Source organism: Pinus tabuliformis, chromosome 1_2, assembly GCF_031772625.1.
Source record: "Pinus tabuliformis cultivar Carrire ecotype Pingquan chromosome 1_2, CPIR1, whole genome shotgun sequence".
In the NCBI taxonomy this organism is placed as follows: Eukaryota; Viridiplantae; Streptophyta; class Pinopsida; order Pinales; family Pinaceae; genus Pinus; species Pinus tabuliformis.
Window position 1 is genome coordinate 636,478,148 of NC_142298.1, and position 25,595 is coordinate 636,503,742.

Below are 25,595 nucleotides of genomic sequence, written 5' to 3' on the forward strand. Positions count from 1 at the left end.
TTTGGACGATGGTGAGTGGATCTACCTGCTGCATGCGAACTTACACAGGCCCGGAGGCTCGTGGTTACAGGCTGCCGACGATGGAGTGGATGCTTGGGTTGCATGCGCCCGCGTTTCGTTGCAGATGGCGGTGCTGTGAATGGTATCCACTCGAGCAGGTTGAACTGTTACAGGATTCCCGCGAGGTGTCTCGTAACAGTTCTTCCTCCTTGGGTGCATGCTGCACGACGGAGGATCTGGCCTTTCAATCACGTTCCCGGAGCTTCTGATGCCTGTGGTATGAGATCTCAGCATTTGTTTATCTTCGAAAATGGATTTTCCCGCGAGAACTCATCGATCTTCTTTGTTGGTGCAGGGAACTTGGTCGCATGTCGACAAGGATGGTGGAGCAAGGTGACAGCAATGTGCAAGGGTGCCAACAGAGGCTTGCATGCATCCAAACCAATCCATAGTCGCTAAATCTCCTTTTAAGATGAATTCTGGGCCGTCCCAAACTCCTACAGGAAGTTTCCTGTAGAACACAGAGCTTCCTGTAGAAAGTTCGGCCTTCCTGTAGAAAGTCTGTACTTTCCTGTAGACAATCTGCGCCTTCCTGTAGAAAGACTGCATCTTCCTGTAGAAAGACTGCATCTTCCTGTAGAAGATTCAAACCATGATAAAATTGCACATACCTTGAAAAAACATGGGTACCCTTGGAGGAGGTGCTGGTGAGGTCTCTTGACAGCAACATAAGGACCCTTGGCTTTGAGTTGAAGGCTTCCTCTCCTCCATAGAACATCTGCAACCTGCATGCAATTTTACCAAATTTTGCTTATTGTTTTTTTCTCTTTTTTTCTTTTTCTTTTTTTCTTTTTTGAAAGATAACAGGGGCGCCTCAAAGAGGTTTTCACCCGTGCCATATGCCCTGAGCGCCTCAGAGAGGTTTTCACTCAAGGATCTTTTTCAAACCTTTTCTCTTTTTTTTTGAAAGACAATAGGGGCGCCTCAATGAGGTTTTCACCCCTACCACCTGCCTTGGGCGCCTCAGAGAGGTTTTCACCCAAGGATCTTTATCATTTTTTTCTTTTTTTTTTTTTTCTTTTTTTTTTTATATATATATCCCTCAGGGTATGCCAGAAGCAGAGGTAGAACCCCTCTCTAGGACCAATACAGATTTCTCCATAGTTTTGATGAACTCTTGTCTTGAGAGAGGTCTCCTGTAGATCTTCAATCGATGCCCATTGACAAGCATGGGAATGGCTTCCTCATCAATGGTTCGAATGAGGACAGATCCATTGTCATGGCATTTCTCCACTGCATATGGTCCTAGCCATCTGGTTCTCAGCTTCCCCTTGAAATCTTTGTATTTGGAGTCATACAACAAAGCCCAATCTCCCGGCTGAAATTGCTTGTCATGGAGATGTTGGTCATGCCACACCTTTCTCTGAAGTTGAACCACTTCTGAGTGAAGGAGGGCCTGCATTCAGTGCTCATCCAGGCCATTCAGCTGCAGTAGCCTTTCTTGTTGTGCATGGCTGAGATCTAGGTCCAGCTGAGCTGCCATCCTCAAAGTGTTGTATTCAAACTCAATGGACAACAGAGCTTTCTTCCCATAGACCAGCTCATACGATGTGAAGCCGGTGGTGGTCTTCCAAGTGGTGTTGTAAGCCCATGTGGCTTCAACCAGGCGATCTGCCCAGTCCTTTCTGCTGCTGCTCACCACCTTAGTCAAGATCCCTTCTAATGCTCTATTGGTGACTTCCACCTGCCCATTTGCTTGAAGGTGATAAGGGGAGGAAGTCCTATGCTTGATCTTGTGATGAGCTAGGAGATCTTCAACCAGGTTGGAGGTGAACTGGCTCCCTTGATCGGTGACCAGCTCTCTTGGATAGCCAAACTTATAGAAGATGTTTTCTCTTAGGAACTCGGCCACCTTTTCTTCTGTTGCTGCTTTGATTGCTTTGGTCTCTGCCCACTTTGTCAAATAGTCAGTACACACAATGATGTAAGTCCTTTGCCTCGAAGAGGGGTTGATTGGGCCCACAAAGTCCATGCCCCACTTCTCAAATGGCTCAAGAGTCACTTGAGGTTGGAGAGGCATCTCATCCCTTTGGGTCGGTTTCCCCATTCTTTGGCATTGGTCACACTGACTGACATATCTTCTGACATCTTGATGAAGTGTGGGCCAATAGTAGCCTGCCTGCAGGATTTTGAAGGCAGTTCTCTTTGCTGCAAAATGTCCTCCACAAGGCCCATCATGACAAGTGAGGAGGATATCAAAGACTTCCTCCTCCCTTACACAACGCCTTAAGATCTGATCGGGGCCAAGCTTGAACAGATTGCCCCCGATCCAAGTAAATGAGGCACTTTTTCTGATGATTCTGCTCTTCTCTCTGGAAGATAGGTGTGGAGGGAACTGTGCTGAAACAAGATAGTTTGCTATATCAACAAACCATGGAGAGAGTACTGAAATAGCAAACAGTTGTTCATCGGGCATCTGGTCATCCACTGTTCCATCCTCATCTGCAGACAAATCCAATCTAGATAAAAAGTCAGCAACAACATTTTCTCTACCTGGTTTGTCAACAATGGTCAAATCAAATTGCTGCAATAAAAGTAACCATCTAATAATACGAGCATTCACATCTGGTTTATTCATTAAATATCTAATTGCAGCATGGTCAGTATGTACAAAGGTCTGGTAGCCAGTAATATAATGTCGGAACTTGTTCAGTGCATGGACCACAGCCAAGAATTCTTTCTCGGTTACAGTGTAATTCAGCTCAGCTTTGGACAAGTTTTTGCTAACAAAGTAAATGGCATATGGAAGTTTTTGCTCAACTTGTCCTAAAGCTGCACCTATGGCTTTGTTCGAGGCATCAGTGTGGATGTGGAAAGGTAGGGCCCAGTTTGGACCTCTCAGGATTGGGGCTGACACCAACTTGTCCTTCAATTCATTTAAAGCCCTCTGACAATCGTCAGTCCAATTAAACTCCACATCTTTTGCCAACAGGCCAAACAATGGCGAGGCTAGCTTGCTGAAATCTTTAATGAATCTCCGGTAGTATCCTGCTAATCCCAAGAAACTCCGGACATCCCTTACCTTTTGAGGAGGTGGAACCCTCTTGATGAGAGCAATTTTGTTAGGATCCACCTGCAACCCTTGGCAAGAAATGGTATGGCCTAGCACGGTCCCTTCAGTCATTAGGAATTCACATTTTTCGGGACTAAGGGACAAGTTCATCTCGGTGCATTTGGTTAGGACTTTTCCCAGGTTGGACAATGCCTCCTGGAAGTTGGCCCCATAAGGAGTAAAGTCATCCATATAGATTTCTACTGCATCATGGACCAGCGCCGAGAAGATGCTCAAGACAGCTCTCTGGAAGGTAGCAGGAGCATTGCATAGCCCAAAGGGAAGGACTCGATAGGCAAAGGTACCCCAGGGACAAGTGAAGGTGGTCTTATCTTGGTCTTCCGGGCTGATTTGGATTTGGTTGTACCCGCTAAACCCATCCAGGAAAGAGAAGAACTTCTTTCCTGCCAGTCCATCCAACACTTGATCTATGAAAGGTAGAGGGAAATGGTCCTTCTTGGTAGCTTTGTTCGGTTCTCGGTAATCCACACAGATTCTCCATTTCCCATTTTTCTTGGGAACCAACACTAGAGGGGACACCCATTCACTATCTGAAATGGGGTAGATGAACCCGGCATCCAACAGTTTTTGCAATTCTTCCTTGACAATGTCCTTAAGGGCTGGATTCATTCTCCTCTGAGGTTGCCTAACCGGTTTACAATCCTCTTTGATGTATATATGATTGGTACAGACCGAAGGATGGACTCCTTTCATTTCCTTATAGCTCCAAGCAAAAGCATCTAGGTGGTTGGCCAACAGACTACACAGCTCCTTTTCCTGGGAAGGAGATAGGGAGGAGCTGATCTTCAATGTTTTCTTAGGGCCAAACTCCACATTCTTGACTCTGGGAGTGACAGGGTTGGTTGTACAAAGATCCACTAAGGTGCTGGCTTGGGCATCCTCCACCAATTTCTCTAAGGGTAGTGCACTGGAAGGTGGGTTCTGGATCAAGGTCTCGATCAAGTCATCCTCGATTGGGGGGTCTCTTCTAGTAGTATCTAAGGTGCACAGAGGTGCTGAGTACACCTCGTCTTCTTCTCCTTCTTCCAACCAGAGTGGTAAGTCATGCTCTAAGGAGGGTTGGGCAGGAGGGTATAGGACTAGCTGCTTGGACATGGGACCATTTTTGATGGTCATGTTTTCTGCACGACAACTTATGTAAGCATCTGCAGTAGCTAACCAAGGCCTTCCCAAAATGAGAGGATATCCAGTAAGCTTGGCCTTTGGTTGCAGAACCAGGAAGTCTGCAGGGTATTCCCAAGAGTCAATAGAGACCAAGACATCCTCCACAATCCCTTCGGGAGTCATGGTGGAGCGATCTGCTAATTGCAGTACTGTCGAGGTCTTCTTCAAGGAACCCTGAAGATTAAGTTTAAGCATGGTATCCCTGGTCATCACATTAATGGCAACCCCCAGATCAATCAAGGTGTGAGGTATAATGGTGCCATTGATGTGAACATCTACTACAGGACTACCAGGATCTAGGTACTTTGGGCAGATGACTTGTCCTAACATAAGGTCAGACAGTTGTCCTATGACATTGATAGTTGAAGCATCTTTCTTCCGTCTGCCTGGGTGTTTGAAACACTTCTCCTTAACCAGTTTGTTGTATATTGGCACATCCTTGATGGCTTGGAGAAGTGGTATTTTTACACACAACTGCTTGAGCTCACCCAGAAGCTCATCCTCCTCTGGGTTGGGTTGTGTGGTGGCTGTTAGTCTCTCAGGAAAGGGTGGAATAGCCTTTGGTTCACTTTCCTGTTTATCTTCCTCATCCTCTGGGGGAGGAGGTTGGCGATCTGGTAGAGTCTTTCCAGATCGAAGATTGATCTCCTGGATCTCCACAGCATAGGTAGGGCATGAGGTTTCCCCAGTGTATACCTGCTGGGCCTGTCTATTGTTGGGGTTCGGGTTCGGTTGAGCAGACATTTGAGGTTGCCTTGGAGGAGCAGGAGGTAATGGCTGAGGTTGAACTGGTGGTGGAGGCAAGATGGCAGGAGGAGTGTTGTATTAGGGCCTCCACCCCGACTGAGGTGCATTCCATTGAGGCTGTGGCTGGGCATGTGAGTGATATGAATGAGAAGTAGGTTGAGTGGGGTACTGAGGTGGATAAGACCATGGAGGAGGCATGGACCATGAAGGATGAGCAGGGGGACCCCAGGAAGGCATAGGAGTCAATTGGTTGGGGCTGTAATAAGCTTGAGATGCCCCTTGCATCCCCTGCTGATAAGGTCTAGATCCTTGTGGCCTCCTTTGGTTGAGGTAATAGAGAGGTTCAGTGGGAGCTTCTGTCCCTTGGTACATGGCTTTAAACCCAGGTAAGGTTGGGCACTGGTTTGTGGGATGGTCCTCCTCACAAACGAAACACACTTCAACCGAATGCAATGGACATTCGTTCTTAGGGTGTCTCCTTGTGCACCTAGGGCAGAAGACAGCCAAGGCTCTCTCAGCTTCTTCTTTCTTTTGCTGAATCCTGAATGTGTCAAGCTGCATGGCAATGGTCTATCTCACCTCACTCTTAAGATCTTCTAATTGATTTGCAAGCTCATGTTTGGAGAAAGGGACACTAGTTGAGAGGTGGTTTCCTCTACCTTGTTTCCGAGCTGCCCTGGAGTGGTTTCTAAACACAGTCTTGATGTCCTCATAAGGCAGTTGGTAAATGTCCCCCCCAGCTAACATGTGAAGGGTATCTAAGAGGTCTTCAGGGACTCCTCGGAGCAGGACCAACTTGAGGGATTCAGGGTCAAGTGTGCACCTGGCCCGCTTATAGCTTAGTTGGAACCTCTCCTCATAATCCTCTAAGGACTCATCATTTCCCATGGACATCCGAAAGATTTCCCCCTTTGTTTCCTTGGACCTACAGTAATCCCGGTACTTGGTATTGAAAGCTTGCTGCATCTGAGCCCAAGTGGTGATACTATTCCCAGGTAAGCCCATGAACCAGCGTAGTGCTGCATCCTTAAGAGTGGAAGGGAAAAGTTTCAGCTTTTGCTCATCTTCAGTATAGTCATAGGTTCTACAAAGGACAGAAAACTCAAACAAGAAGGTATCCGGATCTTCAGTAGTCAGCCCATGGAAGTGAGGTAAGGCGGAGGGGCTAATGTTCTTCATTTTCATCTCTCCACTGGTCTCTCGGATGGGGAAGGCACCTTCTATTCTCTCATCTTCTCTTCTAGTGTCAGCCATAGCTTCAGATGGAGTGGTCTCTAACTCTTCTTCTACTATAGGGTCTTTGGATATCTCAGGATGTTCACCTATAGGTTCCTCTGGGTCACTGTCACCAAAGAAGAGAGAAGGGTGACTCAGTGATGTGGTGGGGATGTTTGGTAGGAATTTGCCTGATCTATCTCGGTTCCTACGAGGCATGAAATGGAAAAGACTTTCTTTTTCTTTTGATTGTTTTTGCTTTGCTTTTCTTTTGGTACCTGCAAAACTGAGACAGATTGATCTACAACTAACTATGAAAGATGCAGAATTAAACTGAAAGCAGGAAAGAACTAATCTACTTTGCTCAAATGAAATTGCAAGAATGGAAATGCTAGTCTACACTTGCAGAAAGGAAATGCTAATCTATGAAAGCAGGAAATGCTAATCTATGAAAGCAGGAAATGTCTATGCTACTTTTGCAGAATGGAAATGAAGTAAACTACTTAGCAGAAGGAAAGAGTAAGAAAGTAGAAGAAAAGCAACAATTACTAATACTCTGACGCTTCCCCGGCAACGGCGCCAAAAAGATGGTGGGCTCCAGTATTGTAGCAATAATGCTACAACTCTTGGAGCTTCCTATCTCTAATTTTATCAACCCGGTAGTTCGTACAAACTTGGAAGCGACGGTGCTGTATGCACAAGTACTAGCTCTTGTCGCAGCTGTCACTTGGTCAGCTGGCACAAGTCCGCTAGGGCTCAAGCCAACTTCTATATGCTCACAGAAGAAGCTTTATGAATGATGGACGAAAGCTAACTCAAAGGAGACTAGTCTATTTGCAAAAAGAAACTGAAAGCCAACAAAGCATGAAAACCCTAGTAAACCCTAATTTGACTAGCTAGACCCTTACAATGCAAAACTATGAATGAAACCACTACCAATAATGCCATTACTTGCAGTGAACTGAAATACATACATCTAAGCTACCTGCATCTGAAAAGACATGTTTTTGTATTTTTTCATTAAGTGGTTGGATTTATTGTGATGATGCTTTTGATTAGGGTTTGGTTGTGCAGGAGCGGTTGGAATGGAAGGAAAGCATGGGCAAGGTCAGGATGGCTAGGGGAGGTCCCTGAGGGTCTCTAGCATCAGTCCACAGAAGTCTACCACGTTCGGATGCTCAGCAACTGAGTTTGCAGGCTTCTACAGGAAGTCTGCAGGGGATCCTACAGGAAACTCAGGGGTTTCTATAGGAAGTCTGTGCAATTCTACAGGATGTTTGACCGTGGAAGTTTTGGGAGATGGTGAAGTGTTGGAGTGGTGTGGGAGGATAGGTGAGATGGAGATGGAGCTGGTGATGGCTCAGGAGCAGAGAAGTCAGATGGAGGAAGAGTGCATGCAGTGGTTTGATGGCTTGGAAGGATGGGATCAACGAAAGGTTAAGTAAATGAAGCTACGTGGCAATAGATGAGTTGGAGGATAAATGAGCTGGACAGAGGCCGAGTGGGTGACTTGAGGAGAGATCAAGAAGAAGAAGAAGGAAGTGGAATGATATGGAGCAGCGTAAATGAAACAAATGACTTATGCACCAAAAACGAGAATTCATTAACCTATGATAACTGTGCCATGAAACCTATGAACAACAATGGAAAACCAAGAAAGGAAACTCGTGCATGGAAGTGGAATGTAGAAGTATGGTTCAATATCAAAAGTGCATGGATGGATCTTCAACGAAAATGTCTATGTTGCAGCTTGCATGGAAGTGAGAAGAACTGCGTTTCTTTTTGGTGGTTGGTTATGGACTGCACCCCAATCCCTAAGCAGAGATGGCAGTGAGCTTTAACAACCTTTTTCTGGAGCTCCAATAAATTATAATTATCCTCCTATCGAATCTAAGTAACTGAAATCAAATTCACCATGAACTAATCCTATTCAATCTCATGAAAAAGACTAAATTAACAGACTGTAAATTCAAATTGCATGTCAAAGTAAAGACTCAAAGTGCTGGAACGAAATGCAAATAACATTACAACACCGAGGAGATCTATTGCTCTCAGGTTGGGCCCTAACCTGAGAGCTATAGCTCCCTTAGAAACTCAGAATGAGATCAAAATCTGCCTGCCTTTATTCATAACCAAAAATCAGATGTCATGCCAAAACTGGCTTACAAAAGGAACCAACACCGAGCTGTAGCTCGTACTTCCAAATTACAAGAGTAATGCAAAAGTTCAAAAAAGCTTCTATCCAAGGCTACGGCCTCAATATTTATGCAAAATGATCATCCAACAGGTGTCCTTGATTTGTGGAGCTCGGCTGTCCAACTGAAGGTTAAACTGCTGATCCTGTAGAACAGTTATAACTGTTGTTCCTGTAGAACAGTTCGCTGCCTCTAAGCTCGGTGGGGAGATTGGTTGGAGCTCGGAGCTATGGTGGGAATCACGAGGAAGGTCCCCAAGACTGTGGACATCCTCTCCTAAAAACCAGCAGTGCCACCTCATTGTCTCCTTGTCTCCTTTTTCGTGGTCTTTGCTCCCTTTTAATGCCAAAAACCTGAAATCATCATGTATTAGTCACGTAGATAGAATGCCTACCCTTCTTCCTACAAACAACACGAATAAACCAAGAAATGAATGCATAAGCAATAAAAAAATGAATGGTTTGAGCAAAGCAAGCAGGCCAAATGAGCCCAAATTGTACCAAAAATTGGGGCTCATCACATAACAATATGGAGATGACAGGGAGTCCATAGAATACATACCGGATGATTTGTTCTTGTGTTTGTTATGGAAGTGCCTCCATTGTCTGATGGGGTTCGACTCTATTTGATTTTCCTTCAAGAAAGCTTCAAGGAATGATTTATTGTAGTACTTCTGAGGCTCTGGCAAATGATACATTTTCTTCAAGTCTTCAGGCTTGAAGGATCCAAACATTCTTCCATCAGCTGTGAAGAGCGTCCTATCCGTTATATTGATGCTTTCAATTACCCATTTTACCATATCATTATATGGAAAAACCTTTGGGTGGGCCGCTATTCGATGAAGAAAAGAGTCGGCTAAATCACCAAGTGTGTTTTCTGACTCTGCAGGTCCATTAGTTGTTGCATGTCCTTCCGTTACCTTTGGCTTTTCCATTTCTAACATATCATATATGCCTTCCCGAGAAATTTTCCCACAACCTTGACATGTAGTATCCGAAATCAACACAATTTTTTTCAGTCCTTCCGCCACTGCAGGGGGAACTTTCGTCTTTCAAGATTTCTTTGACATTTTGTCTGGCTGCATACTTCCAGATTCAAACTGTAAAATGAGACAGAGGATAGCAATAGGCTAAAACTTTCAGAGCAGCTAATGCTTGTAAAGATAGTGTTGAGATTAGTACAGACGAAAATCGGAGTAGGAGCATTTGATGCGAAAGATTTCGTATTGTAAATTAATATTAACATGAAGGATGAAATCTTGAAGGACCACAGTCATAACTGTTCTTAATGTTTTTCCGTAACCAATGACGTGAAACTTTAATGCTCAATGAATAGATCGCATCACAGGTTTCCAAGGTTCTATTAGAATGTGTGCCATAAACTTTCTAGTTTTGCGATGAGTGATTTCAATATATTATTTTAATATTTAAAGAGAAATCACATATCACAAGTCGGGAGTTATAAGTGCCATGTTCTAAGAGTCTTTCGAATTTCCACGATTGCGATAAGTGATGACCTGGCATATAGAGTTGGGAAATTCCTCATTTAACTTGCCCGGATCATGTTTTCCCTTTATTATTATTAACATCGCATCACACGTCCCCAAGGTGAGCTTCACTTGTTTCTATTGGGATTGCGATATGCGATAGACGTATATCACATCGCAAGTTTTGGGGCTAGTTTCTTTTGGTTTTCGGGGTATGTGGAATGAGAGAATCATATCACATTGCAAAGTTTCAACGGACCGTTAAAACATATTTTTTGGAATCGGCGATATGCGATATGCAATAGTTTTATCGCATCGCATGTTTGTCAATGAATTGTTTTAAGAAGCTCTACGATTGAGATTTTTGCGGTAACTTCGCATCACAATATGAATATTTGAATTGAATGTACCGTAGCCTTAAGCAAATGCGATTTGCGATGTTTGATTTTTTAGAAAGTTTTTTGAAGCACTTTTTATTTAAAAAGCAAGAAACAAAGAAATTTATTTCTATGTAAAGGTTTTATTACCTTTTACAAACTAAAGGGACCCTATTTCTTATTTAGCATCTTTGAATAAGATTAAGAAAAAATTGAAACGGGGGGTGCGGGGGGGGGGGGGTGGGTGGTTTGTATAGCACAACAAGCTACAACAATGAGTGGAACAATGAAAATAATCAAAAGTGAAGAATGCATGAAAAACCCTTCTATTTATAACGAAATATTAGGTTATCCTTAAATAATGAGAAATAATAAAATATTATTAACCCCATTCTAGAATTAACCATTTGAAACATTTTACTATATTTGGTTGGAGGGAAAAAAATGTAAACTTTTATTTAGAAATAATAAATAAATAAATGATTTATTTATTGTTTCAAGGAATATGGTTAAGGAATAATAAACAAATAATGGTTTATTTAGTTATTCCTAATGGATTTTGTCAAACTTGACAAGGAATAATAACTAATTAGTGATTAATTAATTATTCCTAGATAAAAATAAGATAATTAATGATTTATCTATTTATTTCTCATAATTGGGTCAAATATGACAAAGAATGTTAATTAAATAATGATTTAATTAATTATTCCTAGAAGATAATTAAATAAATAGTGATTTATTTAATTATTCTTCATGGGTTTAATTATCACTGACTTAATAAATGTGGTTTATTAAGTAATTTCTCACAATGAAAGCAATTTTACTATGGTAAAATTGGCCCTACATGGTGTATTTTGATCCATCTGGTACATTATGGCTAGATGATCATTTTTTTGTGATAACACCTTGTTGGACCCTGCACTTTCTAGAATGTTCCCTAAGCAAGACAGAGGATCCTAACTGATCTTATGAGTAGGAAAAATCAAATTCTCAAATGTCAAGAGGAGGAATGGAGGATGAAAAGTAGGAATATTTAGGTCCAAGGTGGGGATAGGAACACTAGGTACTTCCATAGGGTTTCCTCCATGAGTAAATGTACAAACCCAATATGGCACATTCGGGATCAAAATGGGGGAATTCACACATCTTTGGAGGATATACAAAAGGAGGTTGTAATATATTTTTCCAATCCATACAAGGCGCAAGACACACAAGAAGTTGAAAGGCAAATGGACCTGGTCAACTTATTCCTCTGCATGGTGGAAGTGGGTAACATTGGTCGTCTAGATGAACCTGCTACTACAATAGAATTGAGAGGGGTACTCAATGAGCTTGCCTAGGACAAAAGTTTGGGGCTAGATGGTTGGCCGGTGGAACTATTCCTATCTATTTTTGAGTTGGTGGGTTTTGATCTTGTTGCCATGGGGAGGAGTCTAGATAGAAGGGGCACATCTCAGGTTTTGTTAATGATTCCTTCATCACTCTTATCCCTAAAACTTCTAAACCTAACATGTTTGCTGAGTTTAGAACAATATCATTATGTAGTGTTGTGTACAAAATGATTTCCAAAATCATAGTGAACCACTTTAAGTTGTTGCTATTTGAACATCTTACGTTGGAGAAATATGGTTTTCTTGTAAGAAGAAGAATATAAGATGCAGACAACATTGCACAAGAGTGCATACATTCCATGAAATCTAAAAAATTTAAAGCTTGCTTGATGAAAATTGATCTCATCAATTTTTTTGATAAGGTGGATTAGGAGTTCCTGTGGTTGATCCTCCACAAAATTGGACTGCATAGAAGGCACATCAACTGGATCATGGATTGTGTCACCATAGCTAACATTGGTGTTCTGATCAACAGGGTCCCATTAGTTTTCTTTTGCATTGGCAGAGGGTTGCGCTAGGGATGTGCCCTTTCCCACTGCTCTTCATATTAGTGATGGATGCTATGAGCAGGGAAATTCGAGTGACAAAGGATGTTGGGAGATTCTTGGGTTGCAAGGTCACGACTAACAGTTGGTTGTCTCACTTGATATTCGTGGATGACTTCCTTGGCCTAGGGGAGACCAAACTCTCAGAAGGCAAGTATTTTTCCAAATTTTGGAAAATTTTGGTAAAGCTTCTGGCCTTCACACGAATAAGATCAATTCTGCGCTTGTTGTTAGCTACTTGAAGGATGCAAAAGTAAATAAAATCACGGATCTATTTGGGGTCAAAATCATACCCCTGGATGGTGGATTCAAATACCTTGGGTTTCATTTAAAACCCAACAATTATAAAATGAGTGACTGGAATTGGATACTGGAGAAATTTGCGAGGAAACATTTGACGTGGTAAAACAAATAACTCTCACTCCGAGGAAGACTAGGTATGGCTAAGGTTGTTTTGCAAGGTATATCAGTATATTGGAGGCACATATTTCACCTTCCCATTACCTTCTTGCATCGTATTAACTCTATTATCGTTGATTTTATCTGGGTTGGTGCTGGGCAGAAACTAAAAATCCACTTGTCCTCCCTGTCTTCTATTTGCAAACCTGTTGAGTGTGGCGGACGGGGCATTAAGGACACACACATCTTTAATTACGCCCTTCTCACTTCCAATCTACGGAGGGCCATTAGGAGCCACGGTATCTGGCAAAATATTATCTAAGGAAAAATATCTCGACAACGCTTTTCTGGAGGAGTGGATTAAGGCAGGTGGGCCGATGAAGTGCAACACATCCTTTGTTTTGTGTAGCCTGATGAAAACAAGGCAGTGGATGTGCGGCAACCTCAGCTGCATAGTTGGATGTAGAAATCAGATCTTAGTGGGTTTAGATGCAATTCTCGGTATGGAGGGTGCCCACCTTCTTTCCTATCCCCCATACATTTTCTCAAGAGTTGTGGCTTTTATACTTTGGGACATTTGGGGGTTATCATGCCAAGGGTTTTCCCCACTACACAATGGCTGCGTGCAATGGATCTTGATTTGGAGTCGAAACTCCACCTTGAGTAGGATTCCTTCCGCTCACATCTCACCCTAGCTTGTATCTCTCTATCAGGCAAAAAGGACAACCTCACTTGGGAGGCCGGGGGCGGGGGGAGGACTTCGCAGGGCAGAGACATTTTTGCTAAAGAAGCATACAAATACATCTCTCCTCGGACCCTGGTGGACTCTTTAGATAGTTGGCTGGCTCGAATGTGGAGGTGGGAAACCCTGACTACGCTGAAATGCTTCACCTGGCTTTTAGCCCATAATAGGATCCTCACTTGGGACAATCTTTCCAAGCAGGGATTTCTGGGCCCAAGCTTCTGCGTTTTCTGTAGATCAACTTCAGAGGATGCCACTCATTTGTTATTGGGTCGTCCTTTTACCATTTCAGTTTGGGAAGGTTTCCTTTCCCTTCTCAACATCCTCCTTCAAAAGGAAATGCTCACTATTTTGGATTGCTTACGGTGCTAGTCTAACAGACTCCCGGAATACAGGGCTCTCCCACTGTACACCTTCTAGGGAATTTGCACTGTAGAAATGCTGCTATATTTGAAAATCTATTGCGTAATTGTGGGGACACAGTCCTCCATATTGTCAACTATTTCAAGGAGATTGGGCCACACAAAATGACATGCCACAAGCGTCCTTGGGCACACAAGCCCTTTGACAATGTTTTCCCGATTAGGTACTTTGATGGAGCCTCAGTTAGAGGGATGTGTGACTATGGAGCTCTGTTTATGCTTTATCCTTCACGATCCTAGTGTTTCTTCTGGTCTGTTGGTCTGGGCTCCAATACCCGTGCAGTAGTCCAGGCCCTTTGGGGAATTCTTAGATGTGCCTTGTGGCTTGCTGTGGACGAGTTTGCAGTGGCAGGGGACTCAAAGGTCACCATCGATTGGATCAATGGAATGCACTCCCTCATTGTGTCATTGCTTTCGCACTAGATCCTGCATATCCAAGCGATGAAGGAGGCTTTCTAATCGATATCTTTTTGCCACATCTATAGGGAGCAGAACTCATGGTGGATCACTGTGTAGAATGGACTGATTAAATTCGAATATCTTGAAGCCCCCTCTCTGGCAACTTCCTCTGTTTTGTTGATTGATGCTCTGTTTTTGTTTTATCTATGCTCTGTTTTCTTATTGTACTAAGGATTTTGCTGCCCATCTTGAGTGCCTCTGAGCAGGATTTTGCTCTCCGGTTTTTTTACCCATTAGCTGAGCTAGGCAATGTAATAAAACACATTTAATTACGTCTTCAGGCGACTGCCCATTACTGAAAGTGCTCTAGAATCAGGATTATGTAACACCTTTTATCTATAAATAAAAAATTGTTGTTTTTTCTATTTGGAAAATTTAAGGAACAAATTGTCTCATGACAAACAATTTTCTCATCAAATTCCATCCCTGACAGTGACAAATATGCTACTTAAATATGGGGTGAAACCTACCATTGTTGCACGGAAGAGTATTAAGAATTGGTTGTTTCTGGTATCAAACTTAACGGGGGAATTCCTAAATCAATTGGCGGGATGAGTTCTTTTAAAACCTGAGATTTGAGCTATATAATTATTTTCCTGAACAGGCGCAAGTATTTTGACAAACATGTAACGTTTAAATCATGTTAAAAGGAGAAAACTATTGAAGTTGGCATACAATTCTGAAGGAATTATCCACTAAAAACTTTCTAAATGAATAGAAAATGTATATACGGGCATGCCAATGATTGAATACTGCGATAACAGATTGGGACATGGGGCAAGCATTGGATGTACTGAACGCTTCAGCCGGAATTTCACATTTTCCATTTCTCACCGATCGTTTGTTTTTCACTGAGTACTTCGGCCAGGCTGGAATTTCACATTTTTCTAGTTTGTCCGCGGTCGTTTGTTTTTTACATCTAATTTATATTGTTATGTGTGAATTTTATTATTATAATGTTTATGTTTTCTAAATTTTCAATATATAATTTTTCATACGAATTAATATTTTTAATTAATAATTAGTATGTGTAGTTTGATTTTATTTATTTATTTATAATTTATATAGAGTTTAATTTTATTTATTAAGAATTTGGTCATCTAAATGACAATATTTTTAATTATTTGAAATATATTTTTAAATATATAATTTCCAATTTTTTTTCAAATTAAACCATCAAAACTTATAATTTTTCTTAAAACCTATTAAAAAAGAAAGATTTTTCATTGCAATATACCATTATAATTATTTTCTTCATCCATATATAATTGAGAAAAAACATTAAAAAACAACACACTTTTAATCACCTTCCATGTCCATGGCTATTCCGAACGATGCGAAAACAAGAACTCCAAATCCAATTACAGATGAAGTGTCCCTATTATAAATCGTTTACCCCGGTTCCCTAAACTGAAATGGGTGAGAAAACCGACACTGTCATGAGAAAGTTCTTAGGAAGTTGACGCAGTAGTTTGCAGAGAAAAAATAAATAGACTAAATACTCTGTGGAATTGATGTATTGATGTACTAGTTAATAAAGGAAAGCCAAGAGGTTGACCTATTGAAGTATAAAGGATGGCAGCTAGGATATATTTTGAATAAGTTAATTAGTTATTGTTGAAAAATTAATTAAGGAGATTAAAATTGAAATGGGTTTATAATTATTTGAGAAGGTGGTATAGTAAAGTCGAAGGGTTGATCTAGGGAGGGATAAAAGAGAGCACCTAGGATATAAATGGAATAAGTTAATTAGGTATTATAGAAAAATTATTTAAGGAGATTGACATTGAAATAGATTTATAATTATTTGATATATTGATATAGTATATATTTTATTTCAGTGGTTTTTAGTGAGAGTTTTTGGAAGTTTTTCTGGTCTAATTTCTCTAAAATTTTGTAGGAATTTATTGAAATCACAAGTTAGATGAGTAACCCCTGCACAATCCAAGTGTCTTAAAAAATTTTCAGGGTGTTGAATCCATATATATAATAAAAAAAACTAATTTAAATAACACAAATTAAGATTTCACCTCAAAATTTTCAACCAAACCAGAAAATCCAAAAATATCATACTAAACACAACTCCAATTTTATCAATCTAACACTGTTATATTAAAGTTTCTAAAAAAACTCTGCAAAATTATAAACGTGGCTAGCTTATTACTCTGTTTGGATATCTGATTAAGATTGAACAAAATAAAAAGTATTATTACTCTATTGTCAAGAGTTGTACAGGGAAGACATGAAATGGCAAACCAACGCAAGAGGAGCTCACAGGTGCAGATCACCAGGATCGCCTTCAAGCAAAATGCCACACACGCTTCACATTAATCTCCAATATTAAATAGATACAATTTGTTAGGGACAACAAATCATATCCCTAAATAATAGAAACTGAATTACTAAGAAAAGTAGAATGCACAACTACGTAACAACAATAACCTATTCTCCATTAATTCTAACACTCCCCCTTAATGGAGAAAGGGTTCTTAAACACACCTAATATGTCCCTAAACAACTCAAACTTCAGTCTTCCCAGAGGCTTAGTAAATATATCAGCCATATTATCACAAGAATTACAATATTCAACACAAATCTCTTTGGACTGCACCTTTTCCCTAACAAAATGAAATTGAGTGTCTATGTGCTTAGTGTTTTTATGAAACACAGGATTGTAAGCCAGTTTGATGGAACTTTGATTATCGCAATTGATAACCGTAGCTTCTGTCTGTTCTTCTCCTGCATCTTGGAGAAGTCTGCGCAACCAAACTGCCTCACATGCTGTTGCACACATAGCTTGATATTCTGCTTCTGCTGAGGATAAGGCTACAATATGCTGCTTCTTGCTGCACCAAGAGATGACCCCAGACCCAATGCTAAAGGCGTAACCTGTAATTGATCTTCTATCATCTAAATTTCCCGCCCAATCAGAGTCTGTATAACTTGTCAAGCTAACATCAAATGAGTCAGAATACAAAATACCAAAGTCTGAAGTTCCTTGCAAATACCTCAATACTACTTTCGATGCAAGCCAAGGGTTCTCATGAGGTTGAGTCATGAACTGACTCAAAACACTCACTGCATAAGCTAGAACTGGTCTCGTTGTAGTCAAATAGATAAGACTACCAACCAACTATCTGTACAATGTTGAATCTGCATAGTTCGAACCATCATCCACTTGAAATTTGTTGTTCAGCTGTAAAGGAACAAATGTAGCCTTGCACTCATCCATCTTGAATTTAGTCAACAAACTCTTAGCATATTTACCCTGGGACAAGAAAGTTTGGCTTGAATCTCTCCAAACTTCTAGAACCAAACAGTAATGCATTTCTCCAAGGTCCTTCATCTTAAATTTCTGTGGTAACTGCTGCTTGATTTCTTCGATGAGATTGTTTGCACTCCCTGTCATTATTAGATCATCTACATATAAAGAAATCAACGCTATCTTCCCCTCATCATTAAACACAGTATACAAATTAGGATCATTTTTTCTTCGTTTATAACCATGCATGAGGAAAAATAAATCAATTTTGTTGTACCAAGATCTAGGAGCCTGCTTTAAACCATATAAAGCTTTCTTTAATCTACATATTAAATGCTCTTCTCCCTTCTTAACAAACCCCTCAGGATGCACTAAGTATACTTCTTCTTTTAAATCACCATTTAAGAAAGCAGATTTAACATCTAATTGATGTATTTTCCAATGATGCTTAGTGGCTAAAGCAATAATCAATCTAATGGTATTTAATTTTGCAACAGGGGCAAATGTTTCCTCAAAGTCAATACCTTCTTTTTGGGAATACCCCTTTGCAACCAACCTTTCTTTATACTTATCAATAGACCCATCTGATTTAAATTTCAACTTAAATAGCCATCTGCAACCTATGGGTTGTTTATCATGAGGAAGCTTTACTAGATCCCAAGTATTATTCTTAATAATAGATTCATATTCCTCCTTCATTGCTTCCTTCCATTCAAAACTCTTACTAGCTTCATAAAAATTAGAAGGTTCTGCAATGTTTAACATACCAGTCATGAGCGCACAATCCCTATACCAAGCTGGTAATTGTTTCAGCCTGCTAGATCTCCTAAGTGGTGGGGTGTCAACTATTTTGCTCTGTTCTTCTCTTTTTGGACTGAACTCAATTTCCTCCTCTTTATCCCGCTGCTTCTGCTGTTGCTGTTGCTGCTGATTGATCCCTGTTTCAACATCCTCAGCTGAAAGTAACGATACATGCCATTCTTCATTACCTTGAACAGGATTTTCATCATTAATCTGTTCATGGAATACTACGTCTTTACTAACAAACACCTTGTGAGTAGAAGGATCAAATAATTTATAAGCCTTATACTCACTGCAGTATCCAATGAAGGTACATTTAATGACCTTTGAATCTAACTTCTTCCTGTTTTCTTTGGGAACATGTGCAAAAGCTTTACAACCAAATACTCTAAGATGACTTATTGCAGGCTTGAAGCCAAACAATGCTTCAAAAGGAGTTTTATAATAAAGACTTTTAATGGGACTCCTATTCTTCAAATATACTGTAGTATTAATAGCTTCTGCCCAAAAACCATTAGTTAGATTCTTACCTTTCAACATACTGCGAGCACACTCCACCATTGTTCTGTTTTTCCTCTCAGCTACTCCATTTTGTTGAGGAGTGTAAGGTGTTGTAAACTACTGCTGTATCCCATGCTCTTTACAGTATTTGTTGAAATCCCTTTTCTTGAATTCTTTGCCTTGATCTGATCGAAGAAGCCTGATGAAATTTCATGTATGCTTCTCAATCATGTTCCTGAACTACTTGAAATACTCAAAGGCATGACTCTTTTGTCTAAGAAAATACACCCATGTGAATCTTGTACAATCATCAACAAAGATTAGAAAATAGTAGGCCCCACCTAACAATCTTGTTTGCATAGGGCCACATAAATCGATGTGTACTAGTTCGAGTGTATCCCTCTGTTTCCTATCTTTAACAGCAGGAAATTCATCTCTATGTTGTTTACCGAATGCACATGCTTCACAATCAATATGTAACTTTTTCAAAATAGGAAGACCATCTACCATACCTTTGTTCTGCAATAGAAGAAGGTCACTAAAATTGATGTGCCCAAGTTGTTGATGCCACAAATTTTTAGTAGACTTATCTGATGACATCAATGCTTGCTGTGGTGTACTCTTTACATCTAGTTTGTAGAGTCCTCCTATACGAATACCTGTAGCAATAGGCTTCATCTAGTCCAACAAGTCTTTAATAATACAATGAGATTTAAAGAATTCTACCTTGAGATCCTGATGTGTAATCTTTGATACAGAAATCAGGTTCTTCTTAATACCAGGAACATACCACACATCAAATATATTCTTGATCTTTCCATCAGGCAGAGTGACAAGAACATCTCCATGTCCCTTGATCTCATACCCTCTATTATCTCCAAGGTATACTTTTACTCCAATGTTGGATTCTCTAAAATTTCTGAACCATTTCTTTTTACTTGTCATATGTGAGGAGGCTCCAAAATCTACAAACCAAATATTTGATTCATCCTCCTCAGTAGCTAGTGCAATTTCAGCCATAAATAATCTGACATCCTGGTTCTGATCTGCATTAGCCAGATGACCTGTATGTCTTCTCTGCTTGTACCTCTCCCATCTGCCTTTTTCTTATGGAAAAATTTAGCAATATGGCATATCTTACCACAATAAAAGCATTTAGGAGCATAGTCATGTTTATGCGAGGTCATACCTCGTGGTGTCCTTTTTCGTGATACGCTGCTCTTCCTGTGATCAGCCACTGCTTCCCCTTTGGCCCGAACTTTGTCATGAATGCAAGATCTGGATTTTGAGGTTTGAGAGACAACCTCCTTTCCTCTTCTTGTAGCAAGATCCCATTGAGTTCTTCAAAGCTTGGAGGCTTTTATCTTGCATTCAATCCCGTTATAAACATTTGATAACCATCCGTCATGCCGTTCATGGTAATTGTCACCAGATCATCATTCGCCACGGTCTGACTGATATCAATTAGTTTGTCTTTAACCTCCTTTATCTGGGATATGAATGAAGAAACAAACTCATTCTCCTCCATCTTGATGGAGATAATCTTCTTCCTGAGGTACAAAGTTCGACTGGTGTTCTTGATCTTGTACATTTCTTTGAGAATCGTCCATATGTCATTCACTGTCTTGCACTCTCGAATGTGAGGGATGATGCAATCTTTGACTGATAACTTGAGGAGAACCTTTGCCTTCATCTCCCTTTTCTCCCAGTCTTGAATTGTTGTATTCGATCCACCAGTTGCAGTAGTCGGCTTGACCTCATCACCAGTGGCAATGCCATAGGCATTTTGTCCCTCAAGCAGGGTCTGGAGCTTAAACTTCCAATTAGTGTAATTGGAACCATCAAGCTTATTACTCTCATTGAGATAAGCTTCAACAATTTGATTATTCATCTTGAATGAATAAAATCTTCAATAATTTAAACAAACCCCAGATCTCCTTTACAAAAAAAAAAGTTGACCCCAGATTCCTTTTTAAAAGAAAAAACGCCCCCTTAATATCAGATAATAATTCCTTTAAAAAAAGAACTCCAATTTTTTTTAATTAAAGCTTAGAAGAAAAAAATTCAATTAAAAAAACTTAATTATCTGAGCGGGTCCTTTGGCACTGCTCTCCTTGTTCAGCTCCTAAATATGTTCAGCTCCTCTGTAGTCTTCAAAACAGTGGACTGTTCAATGCACAACGTTCCAAACGGTCTCTGTTGACGCGATTATCAATGCGCAGAATATTACAGAATCTGTCGCGCACTCCTCCTTCACAAATTATGGTAGACTCAAAGCATGGCGGCAGTAGCTCACGATAATGATGACGGCAACAACGATGGCCCTGACTTAGGCTTGGTGTAAAACCTTCAACGCTCATCGAATCTCCTGCGTAACTTCACGCTGTAGGTCACCTCTCGATTTCCACGATCTCCACACTACGCAGACAAATTGATCTCCTCCAGCAATTGTCATAGGAAGGCCCTCGATCGTGGTGCTATGCTGACTGCCGCTTGTGGATCATCAACCACTTCATGGATCGCCTTCAGACTGCCGCCCGAGGAGTTGTGCCTTGTGACCTTCCCACACTCCACTGCCTGTCAGAATAACTGAGGGTCGCACAACCACCATGCACAAAAAAAAAAAAAAAAAAACTACCTCCTCCTTGCAGCTCTGCTTCACACGCAGTTCACTACTTCCTCCACGGCCTTGAGCAATCTTGACCTCCTCACCTCCTCCTCGTAGCTTTGCTGGTGATCTGGCCTCTTCCTCAATGCAGGTCTAGCCTAAACGCCACCTTCCTGCAACCACTTGAATGAGGGAACAGAGTGTTTTGTTCACCGAAGCCTTTTCTTCTAGCACGCAGTGGGCACGTTTATCCACAGGGAGGTTGCGAAGTTCTTCGCAATTGTACACGTCAGGGTCGCACCGGTCCACCAAACACTCGCGCCAAGTTTCCACCAAAAACTCACGCCGAGTTTCCAAAACGACAGTGGGGGAAGGGTCACAATGCACTCGTCGCACTTTTCCACCCTAATCTCACGACGACTCTACTACAATCGCGCCCTCACTCAACTTATAGGATTAATAGTCCTGCAGCTCTAATACCATGTCAAGAGTTGCACAAGGAAGACATGAAATGACAAACCAACACAAGAGGAGCTCACAGGTGTGGATCACTAGGAGCTCCTTCAAGCAAAACGCCACACAAGCTTCACATTAATCTCCAATATTAAATAAATACAATTTGTTAGGGACAGCAAATCATATCCCTGAATAATAGGAACTGAATGACTAAAAAAAGATCCCTGAATAATAGGAACTGAATGACTAAAAAAGTAAAACGCACAACTACGTAACAACAACAACCTATTCTCCATTAATTCTAACATCTATACACGGATCCTTGATCAATATTGAACAAAGTAAAACGTATGTAAATTGCATAAATGACAAATGAGGAAATGGAATTTTTAATTTTGATTAAAATAATTTAATAAATCAATTTTGCTTACTTCGAGATCATCTCATTAAATGTAACCCTCATTTTCCCGTAAACCGACCACGAGTATTCACCCTGAAATACTTCCCAAAAAAAAGAGAAAACGTCAAATTTCGGCACTGACTTCAGCCATTTTAATTGGGTCAGTTCAAGGGTGCGGCAGAGTAAATATTTATGAGATATGAAATAAAATGTTTTTTAGCTTAAAAAACTGTTGGTTTATATTATGTAACCGTGTATAGGTTTAAAATGTGTTTTTGTATAAAAATTTACATAGGTTATGTTGGACATTAGATAAATCACTTCCGCTTGTTTGGTGATATGGATTAATTGGGTTTCGTGAATTTTTATCTATTGGGATATGATAGTTGAATAACACTTAAGGGTTTTGGTCTAACTACAATTATGATTTTCAACAAGTGGTATCAGAGTGTAGGTTACAAGGTCGATACACACATAGCTCACGTTGGGGGGAGATTTCCAACAAGTGGTATTCAAGCGTAGGTCACGAGTTCGATACACACACCGCTAGCGTTGATACCAACAATGGGGGGAGATTGTTGAACATTGGATAAACCATGAGTTCGATACACACCAACAATTGAATAAACCACGAGTTCGATACAAACCCGGCCTGCTTTGGAGAGAGATTGTTGGACATTGGATAAACCACAAGTTCTATACACCCCTGAGCACGCATTGGGGGGAGATTGTTGGACATTTGGATAAACCAACGCAGAGATTGTTAGACAATGCATAAATCAGAGATTGTTGGACATTGATTGGATAAACCAACGCAGAGATTGTGGGAGATTAGATAAACTAGAGATTGTTAGACATTGGATAAATTGGATAAACCAATCCTCCCCATGTTTGGGAAGACTAGGCTAAAAAGTAAGAAAAAGAAAAGACTAGGCTAAAAAGTAAGAAAAAGAAAAAAGACGAAGAAAATGACATTTTTTTAAATTTATTGTAAATTTTTGGAATTTTAAAATCAAGGTCGAAATTAGAGATAGGGACGAGGCCAATTAAACAATTCAACTTCTTATTGTTGATTGAATTCCAAAATCTACGATCTAAATAGTTTTAACAAAATAAATCTAATGCATATCTGAAATCATATGAAATATACAGAGAATGGATGCTTAAAATCATATGGAATATACAGAGTTTGCCCAGCGTGCCTGCTAAACAAGAAGACATGACATAACTAGTACTATACTTCAAATTTTGTGCGAAGTAACATACATTCTACAACCCAGGTGGGATTGATCCTTCAATTCTTAGAGTGCGCTGGAAGGTTAGATCTATTGAATTTGGACACTGAAATAAGCCTATCTAAAACTAAATCATTAGATGCAATCAGGGATTAAATGGGTTTGTAGCTCTTATGTAACTCTGAACTCTTAGACAGCTCTAAGCAGCAAGTGAGTTTTGCCAAATTATAATTGTTTTGCCTGTTGCCAACCATTAGAGGTTAGGGAACCGTTACCTGAAATCCGTGGGCTTGTCAGGCAAAAGCGGCATCATTTCTTCGATAGGATTGCTGGAATAGCGGAGAAAGTCTCTCCAGCTGAGGACTTTTTCTTCTTTGACATTGAAGCTGGTGGAGTAGCGCATTGGGGAATTGGGGTCCGTAGAGAAGTAGCGCATCTTCTCCTCTGTCGGCAGGTGGAAAAACTCTCGCTCCATTCTCATCATTTCTGCCATGGCGTACTCCGGCACGCCATGATTCCTCACCTGCGACCCCAGAACCATCAATCTTCAACCTAAAATAAATAAAGAAAGCAATAGAGAACCTGGAAAGGCATTACCTGAAAGAATCCCCATAGTTGACATGCTTGCCCGATGGCCTCCACCACTGCAGCCCGGCCTTCGCCATCGCCATGAAGGTGAGCGAGATCGATCATGGGCAGTTGACACTCTTCATGTGGATGAGAATCCGACAACACAGGGCGCTGCTCGAGGGGTCTTATGTAAATTTCGGGGACAGAATGAATGCCAGCATCGACCAGAGCTTTTACTCCCTTGTAATGAGCAGGGTATATTTCATCGTCATTATTATTTGGCGCAAGATGTTGAATTGGAGGAGAGGCGCTAGATGCAGCCATGGTAATGACCAGATCACAGTGTCATTAATGGAGCTACAAGTGAGCATACATATTTATATAAAATACCATTAGCCTGGTCCTGTCTCAAACTCCAAAAAATAATTTCCAATTATTATGTCACCCCGCTTACAACACTGCTTATCCGAAGCGCGCCTGTATTCCTCCAGTCAGACATGGCGGCTGCTTTACTTAATCATGCCCCGTGCTAGATCATAAGAACTTCGTTTACAATTTAGGCTGCTTACCCTAAAAGTCAGATAATTGATGTAAGCAGCATTTAAAAATAAATTTTTCTAATCTATTCTGACCAACAGAGCCATCTTTACGTCAGAGTTTGATTCTCCATCTTAAAATGAAGATATAAAATTAATATTGAACAATGCTACGTAAGGAAGTTTACGTGGATTGTGGGAATATCTTGGAATCCATTAATATTTAAACTCTCTCCTAATTATAAATTTCAATATATTCCCAAATCTACAATTGGCATAATCTTTTTTATGTCATAGAATTGACATAAAAGAAAATTAAGGTTTAACGAAGACAAATAATTTTACACTAAAATCATTATTCAATTGAAAAATAATTTTGCACTAAAATCATAATTCAAAGCTGAAGCATGATAATTCAAAGTCGAAGCCCAGGTAACCCTTAGATCATTCTACAGCCTTTGGTCAACGTGAAAAAAATAAATTATCAAGTCGATGCCTAAGTTTGGATGCCCTGACCTGAAAAGGTCTAAAGCTATGGGTCATAAGTAGTGTAAGAAAATCATTTACACAACCACTAATTGGAATCCGTAAAGCTTTATCATGGAAAACAAATGCAAAATAGCAAAATATTACTCAATCAATGTTAATACATTCCAAAGGAGTCGGAGAGAAAGTGAGGAATTGATTGGAGGCTTAAAAGTTGTTGGAATTTGGGTAAAAAATTCAAATTTTTTTTATAGAGACGGTGTTTGAATCATGTTTTTGATGGTTTTTAATTTCAGCACCATCCAAAGCTTTTAAAGCACCTAAAAAACTTCTAAAGCACCTAAAATTATAATGTTTGACAATTTGGATTTACAAAAACCTTTGCCTGATTTTTTCAAAATATGATCAAAATTTCTATAACATTTAGGGAAAAAAACCATAATCTTTAGACTACGGCATTAG

General features: G+C 40.3%; 1 protein-coding gene across 1 annotated transcript in view; it reads right to left on the reverse strand.

Annotated features, from left to right (window-relative positions):
* LOC149207249 (protein DMR6-LIKE OXYGENASE 1-like) overlaps positions 1–24,542 on the reverse strand; it is a 62,209-nt gene extending 37,667 nt beyond the window's left edge. The window contains exons 1-2 of the mRNA XM_089393880.1: positions 24,139–24,542; positions 23,817–24,064 (exon numbers count right to left, since the gene is read on the reverse strand). Coding sequence (XP_089250006.1) covers positions 23,817–24,064; positions 24,139–24,435 — 545 coding nt within the window. The 5' untranslated portion in view covers positions 24,436–24,542. The remainder of the gene's footprint in view (positions 1–23,816; positions 24,065–24,138) is intronic.
* Between the last annotated feature and the right edge of the window lie 1,053 nt (positions 24,543–25,595).